This window comes from Stegodyphus dumicola, chromosome 4 (genome assembly GCF_044657685.1).
Source record: "Stegodyphus dumicola isolate Sdum_Otavi_A_Nest chromosome 4, ASM4465768v1".
Taxonomy (NCBI): Eukaryota; Metazoa; Arthropoda; class Arachnida; order Araneae; family Eresidae; genus Stegodyphus; species Stegodyphus dumicola.
In genome coordinates, this window is record NC_140771.1 from 4,293,825 (window position 1) to 4,309,243 (window position 15,419).

The 15,419-nt window shown below is 31.6% G+C and overlaps 1 protein-coding gene across 4 annotated transcripts in view; it reads left to right on the plus strand.

Moving 5' to 3' along the window:
* Nucleotides 1-15,419, plus strand: part of LOC118199260 (synaptosomal-associated protein 25-like) — a 49,145-nt gene that overhangs the window by 14,011 nt on the left and 19,715 nt on the right. For 2 of the 4 annotated variants that reach the window (XM_035371068.2, XM_035371070.2), the window contains exon 4: nt 9,704-9,752. In XM_035371068.2, coding sequence (XP_035226959.1) covers nt 9,704-9,752 — 49 coding nt within the window. Of the gene's footprint in view, nt 1-4,679; nt 4,729-9,703; nt 9,753-15,419 lie in introns of all 4 variants that reach the window. The other 2 variants (XM_035371071.2, XM_035371069.2) reach the window with 2 other exon arrangements.

Below are 15,419 nucleotides of genomic sequence, written 5' to 3' on the forward strand. Positions count from 1 at the left end.
AAAGCAACACATCTAGGTACAGAGTCGATGAAACTGTGGATGGTGTCGGGAAGAATGGCTCTTCATTCCCTGTCAACCATTTGCCACAGTTTGTCTTCTTGACATGGCAATGACAAAGTCTGCAAATAGCCTCCGTTCACATCCCAAATGTGTTGGAGCTCAGGAAAGAACGGTGGCCAGGGAAGCATATGTACACCTTTGCACAGCATGTTGGCTGATGTGAGCAGTGTGTGGCCGAGCATTATCCTGCTGATAAATGGCACTGGGCACTCCTTGAAGGTAGGGGAGTGTCACTGGCCACAGCAAATCATCCACATATTATTGGGCCATCATAGTGTCCTGAATACGAACTAGAGGTGACCTGGAATCATACACATTTGTGCCAAAACCATGATGCCGCTTTGTCACGAGGTGGAGCATTCAACACTTGCTGCCAGATTGGACCTGTCTCCACATCGACACTTCACTCATACGTGGCGACTATCATTGGAGAGACAAGTGTGACTCATCTGATAACACGACCCTGTGCCATTCCATCATCCAAGCACCACTGCAGATGTTGGTATCTATGATGTTGGTCAGTGACAGTCTTCTTAACAAATGCCATGAGTGTAGGCCACTAGCCACCAATCGATATAGGGACATCCAGAATGTCCTGAACATGCTGACATCTTTTTGGCTGTACCGGCACCCCTCGAACTTGCCACATTTTCTTGTTGTAACCATTGTCAGCACAGTTAATGCAGTGTGGATGTTTCCAGGAGTGTGTCGGCTGAGGTTTGTTGTATGTACCAACCTGCCCTTCTCAGTCCGATCACTATGCCCCTCATAAAATCATCTGTCTGCTGTAACTGCCTCTGTTGATGATGGCCTGGTATTCTCTGCTGTTACACGAATCCCCTTGGAGACAAAAAGAAATTTTATAGGATGATTTCCCTAGCAGAAATAATGGCATAAAAATTGAACATTCTGCAGGTTCCTTCCATTATATCTTCTTCAGTATGCACTGATAAGGTGTGTATTTCACATTATTTGCATAACTTAGTGACGTATGCCTACACTTAATTTGCATAATTTTCAGGCCATTCCTTCTCGGTGTTACATTTTCAATGTCGGGTAGTGTAGATTTTAATATGAGGGTTGGAACTTTAATAGTGGCAACTATTTATTTACAAGGAATACAAAAGTGATTCATGTCACCATGTTTTACAGTCCTTCAGTATAATTGCCAGCATTGTGTACAACCCGTTTCCAACGATGTGGAAGTCGCAGAATACCTGTAACAGCGCCTGTTTTGTTGATAGTTTGAATGGACCGGTCTACTGCCGCAAAAATCTCGGGAACAGTTTGGAAGCGAGTGCCACGAAGTGGTTCCTTCATCTTAGGAATTAAGTCACAGTTACAAGTGCTTAGATCTGGGGAGTATGGTGGATGGTAAAGCACTTCCCAGCCCCATCGCTTGAACAAATCAGTCACAGCTTGCGCTGCATGCGGCCGAGCATTGTCATGCAAAATGAGAGGAGTGTTCTGCAGAAAGTGTCGCCGTTTTTTTTCTCAAAGCTGGTCAGAGATTGTGCTCCAAAAATGAGCAGTAATACTGCGCAGTGACGGTCGTGCTGTATGACCTCTGGCACATTCAATTTTTATCCAACATCGTTGTTCTTGTTTTGAAAACATCCTGACAACACTTACTTTAGACCGCGAGCTAATACAAGGATCTGTTCTTCGCGTCACTCCGCATGCGCGTGACGTAGGCAGGACGAGTCTTTTTGCTGAGAGGTAAGGTAGGTATGTAGTTTACATGTGGTATACGCGATATTCTTTTGTTTTGTTGCGTATCGTTTTTTCAGCTGTGTTGCCACTATTAAAGTTCCAACCCTCGTATATTATTCTTCATCTGCACTATCAGATTAAGGAAGTAATCACTCATAATTGCATTCTTACATTAGGAAAAGAATTTGAAATTCATATTAGGAGTGGAAATAAAATATCCTTGATTAAAGAAATACAGTTGTGCAGAAAGCAAAATATTATTTCTCATTAGCTATTTTAGTTAACATTAATATATGAGTAACATCATATTGAACGAACTGTATGAATATGCCTTGCTATTGAAATCTGAAGCCACTACTTTCTGATTTGACATGCATTTCTGTTCTTCATGGGACATTGCTATAATAAAGGTTTTAAAAAAATGCCTATTTGGATCCATTTTGTTCTGCTTTATTTTTTAGTTTCAGTTTTCATTAACATATAATTGATGATTAAGTAATTTTTCACAGTTTCAGTTTTAATTGTTTTACTGTGATTTTGACTTCCTTGTATGAAGTAAAGGAAGTATTGTAATCATGAAAGATTCCAGGCATAATACTTTAGTGAAAATATCCATTTTTATTGCTATTGAATGCAATTTAATGATATTTTTGTTTGTCATCTGTATGTAAGGGCTGAAAAAAGTGTTCTTTTTTCCCAAACAAATCATAAAATTGATTTAAAATGGATTCAGAAGAGATTTGTTTTGTGGCATCTGTATGTATTTACATATGTATCTTGCATAACTCAGAAACAAGTACTCTCAGAACATTGAAATTTTTATATAAGGACTGCTATAACATGTAGTTGTGCACCTCCCGTTTTGGTTGCAATCGACCGCACCAAAGGTTTGTGCATTTTTTGCATTAAAAATGATTGAATTATGTTGTCTGCATGTTCCGGTTAAGGTTTTTATGCCTTTAGTTAATCTGCATGCAATAGTTGTAGAATTATCAACAATTTAAAAGTTGTTTAAGTGTGGCTAAACCTGCTATGGTAAACTATGTTTTTACCATAGCAGCCATATTTGTTTACATTTGAAAATTTGGCAGAATAGTGTATCAAGTATAGAACTATATTTTGCATTTGGAAATTTGGCAGAATAGTGTATTAAGTATAGAAGCCAGAAACAATCTGCCATTTTTCAGGTTTTTTTTGCCGAGTGGGTCCAAAATGAAACTTGGTTTTGTCCACTCCCTTCTTGCCTGCTGGCTGAATTGTTTGTTTTTGCATCGAAACTGTAATATTAATCTTAAAAATTGTTGTTCTATATCTTAAAATTTTTAATGAAGATATTTTGAGTTTTTATGTATTTTTGCCTTGCCGCAAAGTGAGAACTGAATTAATTGAATGAAAAATATATCTGTAATAAAATTTGAGGGAAAAAATTTAATGAAATGCAGGAAAAAATGTGTATAATTTAATATTCTATACAAGTAAATCATGTGGTGTACACATCAGATTTTTATCGGATGATTTTAATTGAGTCAATTCATAATTATAAAATTTTCATTACCTGAGTTTTTAGCTTCCTGGTTTTCAGGATAAGTATCTGCCATTTTTGAGTAGAAATTATGCTAAACAAAGAAATTTTAATTCTTCATTCATTTCTAATTTAAAGTATACATTCTGTTTTAATCAATTTTAACCATTTTTTTTTAACTTAACTGTAAATTTCAGAATCTCAGATGAAAGTCAGTTAAACTTTCCTGAATTATTTTAAGGTTTCATTGCCTTATACATACTTTAACACTAATAAATAAAAAAAATTGTGCTAGACTTGTATATTCTAACAAAAAGTTTAGTAGAAAGTGACAGAAACTATTTTTCACTTATTTAATTATTCCTTGCTGGTTCTAGAATTGTTTAGAGGTGTTTCAATGGTTATGTATATATATATACTGAAAGAATTATTTTAATTGAAGAAATATTTAATGATTAAATGAAAAAAATTGCACTTGAGCATTTTTAGCAAGCCGATAAGTACATTTTTATACTTTTGTTTGGTGGGTCATGAATGAGAATTTTTTTACTTCCCCCCCCGCTTCCTTGAAAGAGACTTTTGGTTCCTTCAGCTTCACAACTCTGTTCTTCATGTTAGCTATTATCAAATATACAACCATTAGTTTTTAATATACAACCAAATTTAGTGTCATATTTAACCAATTTAATATTTATACATTACAAAACATTGGAATAATAATACTTTAGGATAGTGGTTTTTTTTTTTTTTTTTTTTTTTTTTTTTTTTTTTTTTTTTTTTAAGCTTGTTTACTTTTTAGAAATTACTGTTTTAAATTGTTAAAATTCATTTTATTATATATTCTTCAAATTCTGTTGATTTAATGTTAGCATTTTATTTATTTTAAATGAAAAACCTACTTTATCATCTTGGAGGAAAATATTTTGTCTGTGTAAAATGCCTTATTTCCTGCCTTATTGTCTGTGTAAAAGGCCTTAGATTTCATTTGTATGTCATTCATTTGTCCATATATTTTAAATTAAAAATATTTTATTATTTTACAGTAAGAATTTGTGTATTTTAAAGAATTATCTAAATGATACGTAATTCATCCCCCTCCCCACTTAGAAACAAAGCTACTTACTCCATCTTAAAAATTTTTGTTGTAAATTATTTATTTAATTTTTCTCAAAACAGTAAGCATTTTGTATAGGTCATTTGTTATCCTTAAACCATTTTTTAAAGAAAGGGATACTGATACTCAAAATTTTTCTAATTATTGTTGAGAAGATGAGTGTGATAAGTAGTCTTCACAAATACATTATATTTTGAAGTTAATTTGTTATCCACATATAATTTTCTGCATGTTTAATAATTTTGAAATTACTGTTATTGCTGCCTTTAGAGTAAGGACACTGGTATTCAAACTCTGGTTGCTCTTGATGAGCAAGGAGGTAAGCTTATTACACTGAAGTGGTAAAATATATAAGAATATTATTTTTGAATATTTTGTGAATGATTTATTTATTAAAGCAGATTTATCTAAAATTATTCAAGCAAAGAAAACTAAAATGTATTTTTAAATATTATTTTTATATTAATTTTTTTTTTTTTTTTTTTTTTTTTTTTTTAAGTCTTCTGTCTCAGAAAAAAGTTCATTCTTTATCTAGTATCCTAAAATTATGGTCCTTTCTTACTCTCCCCTCTCTAAAAAAATTCAAACACTAGTAAAATAGATGAGATGATGTGAAGTAGGTGTTAGATGTATATCCTGTTCGGTAGGGGTTTGAACATAGGGCAAGTATGTATTCACAAGAATTGACTTCCAATCATTGAAGAGTTGAATTAATTCATTCAACAAATTAAAGAGAAAATGCAGAGGAAGATAATTCTATCTAGTCTGTCTGTAGTGTGTCGAGAATTGTTTGCAGTGCAGTTATGTTCATAGTTACGTTCATTATTACTTATAACATGCCTTTTTTATCTACATATTGTAGGTTAGTCTTCACAAGCTATTAATTAACCTATTAGTATTGACTATGTTAGCTGGAAATAAGTTATTGTATTCACGAATTTAAATCATGAAATATATACTAAGTAATTAAGACACAATAACACGCCGAATAAATACTAATTCACAAGTCAAACAAAAAAATCAGCGTTATATTTACAAAACTTTCACAGGACTAGTTTCGATGGTTTTACCGAACCACCATCCTCAGCTGCAAAACCACAAATGAACAAGATAAGAAATAATGATTAGATGAGATAAGAAAGGCCTGGACAAGAATAAGCAAGTGGCGCCATCTGTTGGTGAAACCAGAACTAAAACATAATTTCTTTAAAGGCCGAAGGCAAATTTGGATTGGAATTAGGATCGTTAACTAGAACAGAAAGTTTTTTATGAATATGAAATGCCTCTAGAAAATCCATTTCTCCAATGGAAGATGTTTTTTGAATAATTTTGGCAGCAGAAAAATTGAAAGAGTGATTTTCGGACCAATAATGTTGAGCAACAGAAGACTTCTGTGTTTCCTTTTTTTCTAACATATGCCTCATGTTCCTTGATGCGAAATTTTAAGGCTCTCTTAGTTTGGCCAATGTAAATTAAACCACACTGGCAAGGAATCCTATAAATACCACAGGAATTCATATCCGGAATGGGGTCTTTGAGTATGGAACTCGGAATTTTATTGATGGGAGAATAAACAACCCGAAAGTTAAATTTCTGCAAAATATGTGCAACTTTATAGCTAATTGATGGAAAGAAGGGAATGACAACAGAATTTTTATAATCTCCTAAAACAAGAGTGTGCCTTTTAGTGTGTTGAGATGAGAATTTTTTAACTGCTTGATTAATAATGTTGGGTGAAAAGCCCCTGTCAATAGCTATTGCTTTTAAATAATTTAGTTCTTCTTCAAGGGCTAGTTTGGAGGAGCAAACTTGAAGAGCACGGAAAACATATGAATAAAATGAAGCTAACTTTTGTTTAGTCCGATGACATGATTTAAAGTGTGGTGGAAGGCAAACCGATGAAAGTTGACGGTAAACCGTAGTACTGAAGTTGGATGTGTTACGTGTGACCAGAATGTCGAGAAACGGAAGAGAATTGCAAGTCTCAAGTTCAAAAGTGAACTGAATAGCAGGATCAATAGAATTCATTGTTGAAAGAACTTTATTTAAATCATCTTTATTACCTTCAAACAGGGTAAAAGTATCGTCTACATAGCAGAACCATGCCGGGAAGTTTAAAGTTTCAAACAATTTTGATTCATAATAATGCATGTAGATATCAGCCAGGATGGGACTGAGGGGGCTTCCCATGGTTAATCCCTCAGCTTGCTTGTAATATTTATTTTGGAAAACAAAATGTGTTTGTTTCAAACAGAGTTGAGTGAGAGAAATTAGCTCATCAATTTCGATGCAAGTGAAATGAAATTCGCGAAGTCTGGTTTCTAGACATCTTAATGCACCCTCCACTGGGACATTGGTGAATAATGATTTTACATCAAAAGAAACCATGAGTAAATTACTAGGAGAAATGTTTTTAACTTTTTTTACAAACTCTTGAATTTTTTATGGTGTAAGTGTTATTGTCTAATAGAGTGGAAAATCTAGAAACTAAATATTTAGCTAATGAATACGAGGCAGTACCTAAATTTGATACGATAGGGCGGAAAGGAATACCACTTTTATGAATTTTGGGAAGAGCATATAATCTGGCACAATTCGCAACAGATGGGATAAGCAAATGTTTTAAGTTGCTTGAAATGATTTGCAAAGATTTGTTCGTAGTTTTTATTTTTGGCAAGTTCAAAGGTGAAGGATATTTAAGGATCGGATTATATGGTCCTTCGTTTAAGAGTTCAGTGACACCATCGATGTAAGTGTTCTTATCCATGACGACTATCTGGCCACCTTTGTCGGCCTTTGAAATGATAATATCCGGGTTAGAATGAATTTCGCGCATTGTAGCTCTTTCTCTCACAGTTAGATTTGGTTTCAAAGGTTTATTATTGAATTTCACATTATGATCGATAAGATGCCTAATCATTTCTTTCTGTGAATCTGAAACTTTACTTGAAAGCTTTTTCGATAGGAGCCAAAATCTTCTTGTTTATGTACACTGCCGGGGAAACAGTTGTATATCTCCCAATCTACTGGGCCAATTGATGAAATTCAAACTGCATTTTTCATGTCTTGAAATGTATGACTTAGGATATATGTTAGATTTACATATTGCATTGTTCTAATATAGGTATTTTCACGCAAAATCGGATTTTTTCTGAATTGTCATGCCAATGTTTTTTCCATATTTCGATTCTGTGGTTCAAATTATGCCTAAATATTAAATTTTGTAAAATTTTGTGTGAAATTTATAGAGAAATTCAAAAATTTATCTTGCCGCATTTTTGTTTCAGTTTGCGCTAAGAATAATACACTTGGCGAATGTCTTAATTTATCGTAACTTACTTTCTTTTTCCTTTAATTTGCTTTGGAACTATGTTACTGATATCTGCCATTCCATTAGTTGCTTAATGACTGAGGCATTTTCATCAGAATGTAAGGCTTCAGTTGCATCATCTTTATATAGCATATCTGCTCATATTCCATTAACTGGGAAATTTCATTTTTTTCTTTTGATATCCAAAAACCTTCAGTTTCACATCATGTAATTTAGTTGCTAGCTATAAATTATGCCAAGCATTTTGAAAATATGTTCAGATACATTTTTTGGGGCATGCATCTTTCCTGCAATGCCCCACACATTAGATCTTATATTAAAATATTTCTAGAATTTTTGGATGATCTTGCTTCAGTATCAGTTTTTAAAAAGCTACTTTGTATTTTAGTGGGCACAGAGTTCCAGTATACATTGGCTGATGACCGATATACAATTTCGGGGAAATGGTATATAGATCATTTTATCATTAACTAAAATTGTGCCATGTTATCATGAACTAAAACTGTAATTCTGGTAATATTAAATAATAGGCAGAAGAAAATAAGATGCTTCATATCGGGAAAATTAAGGCAAGAGTGCAATTTACTGGGCTAACTTAGGTTCCTCAGAATTAAATTCTTTCTCTCTTTTCTGCTGCTGTGCTAATAAAAGAAAACCATATGAATGACATATTACTTCAAATAAATATGTGTTAGGGATTTACTAATTGTTTACATCAAACAGAAGAATACAACCGTTCAAAGGCTGAAAGTGCAGTCATGGTGAATATCAATCAACGTATTGTCATTGGCCATAATGCAATTCCCTAGACAATAGATGCTTGAAAATGGGACAGAATAATCTCAGTTAATTGGGAAAAAAATCACTTTTATAGCACACCTGCTTTTTTTTCTATTATTATGTTCTCCAGTCCTAGATTTTATTAAAAAAAGTTCTTTAAAAAAAAAGGCTAGTGATCCAGAAGTGGCATTTCGGACTATGTATTGTATTTTCTCTTTTTTGTATATTTTCATAAATGCATAGAAGTATGTATGTTTGTGTAAAAATTTGCTTTAATATATATACATGTAACTTTTGTTCATTTTACGCAGCATATGTATTACTTTTGTTTAGTTATCCATTTTGTAGTAAGAAAAGTTGTACCCAAACTCCTTTCTTAATGCAGTATGACTGTAATAACTTCATATTCAGTTATGTTCTTTATTTTATTTTTTTTATGTGATTTTGTACTACTTGATTATACTGGCATTTTGCTTTAAGTAATGTTTAAAAATAACCAATACAAGTGTAGCATTAAAAATAAAGAAGTGTGTAAATTCTGAAAAAAATTAGAGCTGACCTTTCATTCTAATAATATATTCAGGTTTTTAATTATTTTAATGCTGATCACAGCTGTCATTTTGTCAGTTATTTGTTAAATGTTTAGAAGGTTTGAAAAACGTATTTAATTTACATTGTATGTTATTTATGTATGTATTGTATATTATGTATGATTTATTAAATTTTGTTAAGCTTTGGTCTTTGCAGTTATGCTACTTTTACTGAAGCAAAATCTATTAGCAAAAGTAATGAATGTTTCAGAATAGTCTTTTTCAGTTCTTGCATTTAAATAAATCATAGCATTATCAACGATTGTTTACAAATATAGTTTTCAAGCATTATTAAGTATATGATAATTAACTGTAATCAAACTTCAGATTGTTTTTGTTCAGAATTTAAATTTCACTACCCCTTCCTTTTTTTTTTTTTTTTTTTTAATTATTATTATTATTATTAACTTGATAGTCTGAATTTTTTGGCGATTTTTATCCCTTTTCATCTTTAAGTTGTTTTGCTTTTGTTTTGTACTTTATTTTTTATTTTACGTAAATTCTTTAAAATTTTCTTTTATTATTGCATTAAGTTTGTCTTTTTTCCTCCCTGTTTTTCTTCATTTTAGTATATGGTTATATTTTGTTTTTAGAGCGAAGATATTGGCAGCAAAACCATAGTTATGCTGAATGATCAAGGGGGTAAGATAAAAATTGTCCTCCATTTGTTAAGCCCCTTGATATACTAATTTTATTTCAAAAACTTAGAGTACAAGAACGTCACTTTCATACTAATTTTACAATTTAACATGATGTAGGGAGTAAGGATTTTTATTTAACTGTTTGTTAATTGCTTAATACTGCTTCATTGATTATTACATTAAAATAAGTATTTGCATTAAGGATACAAGATTAAAAGCTGGTTATATTCTGCACTGAATTTTCTCTTAACATTTTTACTGTTAGGTGTGGATCCTCCATGTAATAAACATGTATTGGATCATCTGGAAAGTTCTGCAGTTTTTATTATAAACATAAATGAAGCAGTATAAGAACATGAAAAAAATTATTGAATTACATAAGCACCATTTTGTAATGTGACTTGTTGCCATCTCTCCAGCAGTTAAAGATTCCTTTTTAAAAAAGTCATTAGATTTATTCATAAATAAATTATGGATCTGCCATTTGACAGTCTCTAAAGAAGTGAACACCAGACTGTTCAGAGAATTTTGAAGTGACATGAAAAGATGAAAATCCAAGAGACCAAGATCTAATGAATATAAGGGGAAGTGACATAAAATATCCAGCCTAATCTGACACTTACCAAAATTTGGGGTTGAATATTGTCATGATAGAAAACAATACTTTGATGATTGATCAGTTCTGAGCACTTTCCTTTAATTTTTGCTTTTAAAGTGGCCATTTGGGAACACTATTTTTCTGAATTTGTTATCTGATTTGGTGGCAACAGTTCATAATATACAATTCTTTTGTACATAGTTCTACCATATAAAGCATTATTATTTGTAGGGAATCCAGCCCCCTTCTTGATGTTGTTACTAAAGAAGGTTCTTCATGATTTTTTTTTTTTTTTTTTTTTTTTTGTAATATTATTGTATATTATTCATTTCCTACTCTTAGTAATAAACCTTTTCAAAAAAGGAGCTTCGTTATTTGCTTTCAGCAAAGAATCACATGTCGAAACTTGAGCAAGTACATTCTTTTCTGTTTAGGTGTATGGTTATACATTAGGGTGGGCCGAAAAACACATTTTTCAAAATTTTTCTATCGCTATATGCTGGAAAAGTTGTCTTTTACCTAGCTAAGATGAATAATATCATTCAATAATAAAATGAAAAAATAAATAAATAAAATAATATCATTCATTTGTGCATTGCACTCACAGTTTTGAAAAATGATGAAATTTTGATTTTTTTATATTCCTAAACTGACTACTATCGAAAAGGTTTAGGTTGTAATGTGAATTTTGGAACATGAGAAAAGTTTAAAACCTGTAATTTCAAATTATCTATTGTTTGCACAAAAAAAAATTGAAAAAAATCTATTTTATTTTATTTTATTTATTTATTTATTTTGTAAAAATAGCAATAGTTTGTAGTAATTTCACTTTTTCATTTTTAGTAAATGGGGAATATATTTATCATTTTTTATTTTGTTATTCAAAAGGTTATTGTTTTGGAAAAATTATGTCATAATGTAACTTAATGGGAGGGTGTTAAAAAAAGTTAGTGTTTTGGAAATTAGTTTTAAAAATTAGCGTTTTGAAAAAATTATGTCATAATATAACTTAATTGGAGGGTCATCTTAACCCGGCGGAAGTCGCACCAAGGAAAGTTACTAGAGTGGCCGCATGGGGTATCACATACTCCAATATTTCAAATATGATAAAAATAATGTTATTTAGTTTTAAAACTTTTTTTTTTTTTTTTTTTTTTTTTTTTTTTTTTGTTCTCGTGTATTATAAATACGTGAATAATAATTGAGTTTCAAAAAATTAATTTCCGAAATAATCTTAGAGTTAAAATTAAGATAAATGAAAATAATAAAAAAATAAACATCATGCCTCTAAGTTTCATTGCATCTCTAATACAACATGCTTATTTTATTTCTTCACACTTTGAACGGAATACATTCATGTGTTCTTGGCACAGAATGTTTTGAAATTTTAAACATTGCATTCACGTTCTTCTGTCCTTGATGCGAAGGCAAAAAATTTATCACATCTTTCATACTTAGTTATTCGAATTTCATGTATTCGTTTTAATTCTTCATCGAAATTTCTGCTTTTGTTTTGCATGCAGTACGTCAATGTCTTGGAAAAGTATTAATCTCTGATCTTTGTTCAATACTTTTTTTCATTAATTGTAATGCTAAATCCTTCAAAAACAGACTTCTGCTTCTGGTTGGTGGATTAGCAGTTGAATGTAATATAATTCAAGCATTTATTACAGTAACATTCAGTGCAGGAAAGAAAATTACCATTGGCCACTCCTTGTTATCCTGGCAATTGAATAATTGGCTGACATTTCATCCCCTATACCCACTGCTCCTTTAGTCATATTATTAAAACATATAATTCCTGACGTTTTATTTTCTCCAATACTATCATCTATAGTATGATCGTTATATAATGTCGAAAGCATAAGAACAGTTTTTCCTTTTTTAGGAACATCAGGAATTAATGTTTTATGTTTTTCGAAACCAAAACATTGTAGAAAATATTCTTAGTTTCATTTTCAGTTTCCGAAATGCAATCTTCGTCGCTTTCAAATATTTCTAATAAATTTCACATGCGTTGCATCTCCAGTTCATAGGGACTCATTCTTTTTACCATAATGCAGTTAGAAATTTTTAAGAATTTCATGTCAAGTACTTTAAAATCACTTGCGAGTAGAAATATTTACTGTTACACTCTAGAAATAAATTTCTGAACTAAATATTCAGTCAGAAAAACCCTTACACGGACAGGCGCGTGGGGTGTGTCATACCCCAGTTCCAACAAAATACCGATAAAGCTTTTTCTGAAACACACAGGCAAAGAAAAAGCAGTTCTGAAAGTAGCACAGAATTTCAGTTTCACAAGTTAAAAATATTCCACTTTTATATAGAGTTGGGGTATGATACACCCCACGCGCTTTCCCGTGGGTTAATCAAATCATCTCTTACATCAGTGCCATGCACCATTTTAGAAGCTTCAGTCACAAGTTTGACACACTGTTCTACAGCCTGAATGTGATAAGGGAGGCTTTGGAAATCTGGTTACAGCAGTGTGCCAGACTTTAATTTTTTTCCCCTCATTCATCATGTTCCTTTCTAGTGGAGAAAGAAAGATATTGCAGTTATCCTATCAAATTATGTTGACATAGTCTGTTGCCATCAAATTATGTTGACAGTTATTATTATTAGTCAAATTATGTAGTCTGTTGCTTTGAAGTTGAGTTTTAAGTTAATAACCTTTCCTTTGGAAAGTGATTAAGCTTTCAGCAACCGGCACTGCCAAAGTTCTCTAATATGGCCTCATTCATCCACAATCATTGCAAGGAGCAAATTTTTTGGATTAAAAAAAAAAAAAAATCTTTTGAATTGCCACTTTTCTGGGGAATAGTGATGGGGGGGAAGTGTTTTGGGGCCCTTCCTGTTATCAAGTGATTGTGTATTTTACTTTTTGGAATATTTAATCTATGTGATAGTTACTGAACTTTTAAATGGGAATTCAGTGATAGTTTCTTTTAATAGGTCCTTGTTTATAGAGGATAATTGTCCAGAGCAGGCATCATATTTGAGGCTAAAATTGCCATAGTTGAACTTCTCAAATCACCTTTAAACTGTGTCTTCAGAAATAACACTATGTCAACATGTAACACAAATTTTAGAAACCATCTGACTGGTTTTCCCCCCTCCCAAAGTAAAACAGTATATATATGTCAAAAATGAGCTTTTGAGTTTTCCATTCTTAGCCTTACACTGAAGCAAAATTATGCAATGACACATGCTAGAATTATGATGTGAAAGCAGGAAAGACTATATTTAGACATCCGCATCGATCAAGGTCACTACTTATCAGCAATAACAAAATAATTTGAAGGGAATTTACTTTGATTTGAATAATCACAGGGCTGTCTGGATGACCCAGTATGTACAGACAAAACCCACCTGCTGGTCTCAACACCTATACAATTAATGTTGATTTTATGCTGTTTATAGCAAAACTTCAAAAGGATGAAAACTGAATATAGTGAACTCTGTGGATAGCTTGGATTGAACCTTTTTATATTTTTTAAAATTTTTCCAGAATTTTTGTGAATTTTGACAAAAAAATTACTAAACTTGAAATTATCCATTGATCTACATCTAGGATATTAGGATTTACAATCCATCCATAAAGAAAAACAACTTTTTTTTTTTTTTTTTTTCTTAACCTTCATTTCTTTCTGTCTTCTTACGAAGGCTATGCAAGGCAAGATACCCAGGCATTGGAGAATGAGGATACAATAAGCATCTCTTAGAATACCATAATGATATTCATGATCATTAAAAAAAAGTGTGAGTGGGTTGATTTCATTCAGATTCTTTGATTGAGTTGCAAGCATAACTTTGTTCAAGGCTGATATTATGATATTACGTTCAGGGAAAGTGGAAGTAGTGAATCTTTACGAGTTAGTGATTTTTTTTCTTTTATAATATTAAAAATTTTTATCCTTATTTGTCAAATTCAGGTATTCCAAATTCTAGCCTCTGTGTAGGGGTTTTTAGGTCTTTAGCGAGACATACAATATTCTTCATAAAGATGGTTCATCCTTTGTATCACAACCACACATACCTTGGAAGAAATGCTTGTGTTGTCATTGAACATTAAATAAGACCCATATGTGATAAAATTATCTTCCTCTTTAATGTTTTTCTAAAGAACAAAATTCTCACATTTTCTTTGACTAACTTCTCTGACTGTGTGTCCATCAAAATTTATCATAATGGGAGCTGTAAATGTAAAGTTTCTGCATTGAAGATAAGGTAAGCATTATTCGGGAATCACAAAAGGATGCAGCCAACTCATATCTGGCAGAATTCAATGTATCCAAATCTACAGTTGGCACCATGTAAAAAAATCAAAACTTCATAATTTCTGCTCATACAAAAATTTGAATACAATGAAAAAGTTGAGAAATCCAGGTCACGGGAATGTTGACGAAGCACTGCCGATATAGTTCACCATTAAGAGAAGCTGTAATCTACCAGCATGTGACCAAATGCTTTGAGCAAATGCCAGTGAATTTACCAGACACTTTATAGAGACTGGAAAAGAACAAACAATAAATTGAATAACTGCAATTAAATCTTTAATATAAATTTCTAGTTACATTTATTATTCATTTTTCTTGATAGATGTGACAATCCAATTTTTCTTCATTCATCATTAAGTTTTTACAAGTTTTTGTGAGCTAATCTATTATTGGATCAAATATAGTGAACCAAATACATATTGCCGAAGTCTATTATAGTGGGTTTTGAGTGTATATGTAGAGAGGAAAAGAAATTAAAAACTTTTATTGTAAGCTTCAATTGTAGTGAGACAGAAGGAGAATGCAGTTTGAGTGAAAATTTAGAATCTGAAAAAGTAAAATGGTTTAAAAACTTAAAAAAAAAAAACTTCAACTAGTAAAGGAATAAATGTTGAAAAATACAACCCATAGCAAATATTAAAAATGAAGTAATATGAGATGTGATGACAGAATGGCTAATTTATTTCATCAGGAGAGCAGCAGGTAGAAATTTGTGATATGGTTTTTGTAAAAAAATTTTTACGATGGTGGGCAGTATCAAGATTACTATATAAATAATATACATAAA